A 3,072-nucleotide genomic window follows, 5' to 3' on the forward strand; every position below is an offset into this window, starting at 1 on the left:
TGGGAAGATGCTGAGGACTGACTGGGCGAGAATCATTTCCAGCCCTTGACACCGGAAGCCTCTGGCTGCAGGACAATGCAGCTGCAGCTCCTGCAATGATCTCCTAAAGCAGGAACATCCCATTATGGATTCTGTAAGTACAACTCAGACTATCTCTGCTGTAAGCATGTGGACATGCTCAGGGCTTCTGCTCACTCCAGGAATATTTCCAGGACAATAGTTTTTATAAAGATAAAATTTACTGAGTCATTGTTTTCAGTTTCTTACTCCTGGTGAACGGGGGGGATAAATAATAAACAACTTCATGTTTAAAAGTCCCTAAGGCATCTGAACTATACCTCCAGTGCTATTCATGGGTTCCCAAAAGTGCTTTCATCCACTCCTTTGCCCATGGACAGCACCAGCATCACCTTCACTGGAGCCATCAGGCTTAGTCTGACCTGTCCTTTCTCCAAGCTCCAAACAGAGCCTGCCCCTAGCCAGTGCCCTGCAAACAGGCAGGTTTCTGTAGGGCCAAGGAGAGTGCACAGAGATTTGGGGTCTGTGAGTGCTGGCAGGGAGAGATCAGGAACAGGGAAATACCTCCAGGAGAAAAATCTCCAGGAAGCAGAGAGAAGATCAGGAAATGAGAGAAAACAAAACCCAGAAATGCTGTGGCAGGGAGAGATCTCCAGAGGATCCTTTCCAGTGCAGCCCCTCCCTCGGAACAAGCCCCCTCCCTCTTGTCCCCCAGCCAAGCCTCTGCCCTCAGGGCTGGGGGTCCAAGGCATGAAGCCCCTCCTGTGCAGGCAGAGCTGCAGCAGAGCCGTGGGGCAGCTCTGCAGCCCCGGGCCCAGTTCCCTCTGCAGAGCACAGGGCTGGGAGCAGCTGCCTGGCACTGGGGGGCTCTGGGAGGGGGCACAGCTGGCTCAGGGTGACCCTGTCCCCAGTGCCCGGCTGTGGGCAATGCTGTCAGTGCAGCCAGGGAAGGAGCTCCATCTCATTTAATCCAGTGCCATCATTAGGACACTTGAAAGTCTCCCTGAGATTTCCTTCCAAGCTTCCAGCTTCCCTCCACAATGCAAACCTGCCTTGTAGCATCTTTGTGTTATCTGAAAGCCCCACGGGGAGACACACAAGTTCTGTGATGGAGAAAATGCAGTTGGGTTGGTGGAATGAGTCCCGTGTGTCCTTGGGTACAAATGTGGGGCTGAGCCCTTGAGAAGAGGATGGACATTGGGTGGACTGTGGTGGATCCATCAGCTCTCAGCAGTGTCAGGATGGTTTTTAAAGGAAACATGGGAGGGTGATCATCCTGTGTAGGGGACAGGTGAAAGCCCAGAGAATCCTGGAACAGGACAGGGTGACAGACCTCCTCCCCTCATTCTCCATGCACCACCTTGCCTCAGAGAACTTGCTCTGTTCTCCCTGAGCGCAGCAGCAGAAATGCTGAGAGTTTCTGACATCAAAAATAGTCAAGTGGAGATGAAGAAAAGCTGTTGAAAAAACTCTAGAACATTTAAACAGACTTTACCATTCCTGGTCACTGGCAGTGGGAGTACAAGCTGACAGAGACTTCTGTATTAACAGGGTTTCAAAGTGGAACACGAGGACGGGTTCCCTGTTCCCCTCTCACGTCTGCACAGCAAGGCTGAATTATAAAAACCCTGCATGTAATTGCCCTGAACCTGAATACCCACTCAGCCAGCACCAACCAGGGCTCCCCAGTTGGAGTTTAAGGAAAATCTGCTAGAAAATCAAAAGGCTGTCAGTGTGATACAGAAGAATGGTCTGTGGGAAAAGGCTTTGATTTTACTGAAAGAACTTTCTCCTAACCTGTCACTGATCTTTTCTCCTTGAACAGGCCCCCATGGCCAGACACAGCAAATGTCCAACAGCAGCTCCATCAGCCACTTCCTCCTGCTGGCACTGGCAGACACGCGGCAGCTGCAGCTCCTGCACTTCTGCCTCTTCCTGGGCATCTCCCTGGCTGCCCTCCTGGGCAACGGCCTCGTCATCAGCGCCGTAGCCTGCGGCCACCACCTGCACAGCCCCATGTTCTTCTTCCTGCTCAACCTGGCCCTCACTGACCTGGGCTCCATCCTCACCACTGTCCCCAAAGCCATGCACAATTCCCTCTGGTACACCAGGACCATCTCCTATGCAGGATGTGCTGCTCAGCTATTTCTGTTTGTCTTTTTCATTTCAGCAGAGTATTCCCTCCTGACCATCATGTGCTACGACCGCTACGTGTCCATCTGCAAACCCCTGCACTACGGGACCCTCCTGGGCAGCAGAGCTTGTGCCCACATGGCAGCAGCTGCCTGGGCCAGTGCCTTTCTCAATGCTCTGCTGCACACAGCCAATACATTTTCCCTGCCCCGGTGCCATGGCAATGCCCTGGGCCAGTTCTTCTGTGAAATCCCACAGATCCTCAAGCTTTCCTGCTCACATTCCAAGCTCAGGGAACTTGGGCTTCTTGCTGTTAGTGTCTGTGTAGCTTCTGGTTGTTTTGTGTTCATGGTTTTCTCCTATGTGCAGATCTTCAGGGCTGTGCTGAGGATCTCCTCTGAGCAGGGTTGGCACAAAGCCTTTTCCACCTGCCTCCCTCACCTGGCTGTGGTCTCCCTGTTTCTCAGCACTGGCACATTTGCCAATGTGAAGCCCCCCTCCATCTCCTCCCCATCCCTGGATCTGGCATTGTCAGTTCTGTACTCGGTGGTGCCTCCAGCCCTGAACCCCGTCATCTACAGCCTGAGGAACCAGGAGCTCAAGGCTGAAGTGTGGACACTGATCACTAGACGATTTCAGAAACATTAAACCACTTGCTTATTTCTGCAAATCACTTGTGATAGAAGTCATCTTTGATACCACTTGTTGGTGTGGTTGTCAGGGTTTTATTCTTTTTTTGAGTTTTCAGTGGTGTTCACAAAGCAAGGCCATTGTTTGTGCCCTGTCTTGTTTTGTTTGCCTCCAGATTTTCTGTGGTCAAAGACTGTGTCAGTGAGGAGCTGTGCACTCAGTGGCTCTTAATGAACTAAAGAGTCTCCCAGAAAAGTTTTCACTGGAGATCCCTTGTTTTGTTCCCTTCCC

The 3,072-nt window shown here is 51.9% G+C and overlaps 1 protein-coding gene across 1 annotated transcript; it reads left to right on the top strand.

Annotated features, from left to right (window-relative positions):
• The first annotated feature begins 1,800 nt into the window (after positions 1-1,800).
• LOC136304094 (olfactory receptor 14J1-like) lies at positions 1,801-2,799 on the top strand. The gene has a single exon (XM_066207754.1). It carries the CDS (start codon positions 1,867-1,869, stop codon positions 2,797-2,799), a length of 933 nt encoding a protein of 310 aa, XP_066063851.1. The 5' UTR covers positions 1,801-1,866.
• Positions 2,800-3,072: the final 273 nt, after the last annotated feature.

This window comes from Chamaea fasciata, unplaced genomic scaffold (genome assembly GCF_029207755.1).
Source record: "Chamaea fasciata isolate MVZ Bird 193981 ecotype frontalis unplaced genomic scaffold, bChaFas1.0.hap1 SCAF_50, whole genome shotgun sequence".
Taxonomy (NCBI): domain Eukaryota; kingdom Metazoa; phylum Chordata; class Aves; order Passeriformes; family Sylviidae; genus Chamaea; species Chamaea fasciata.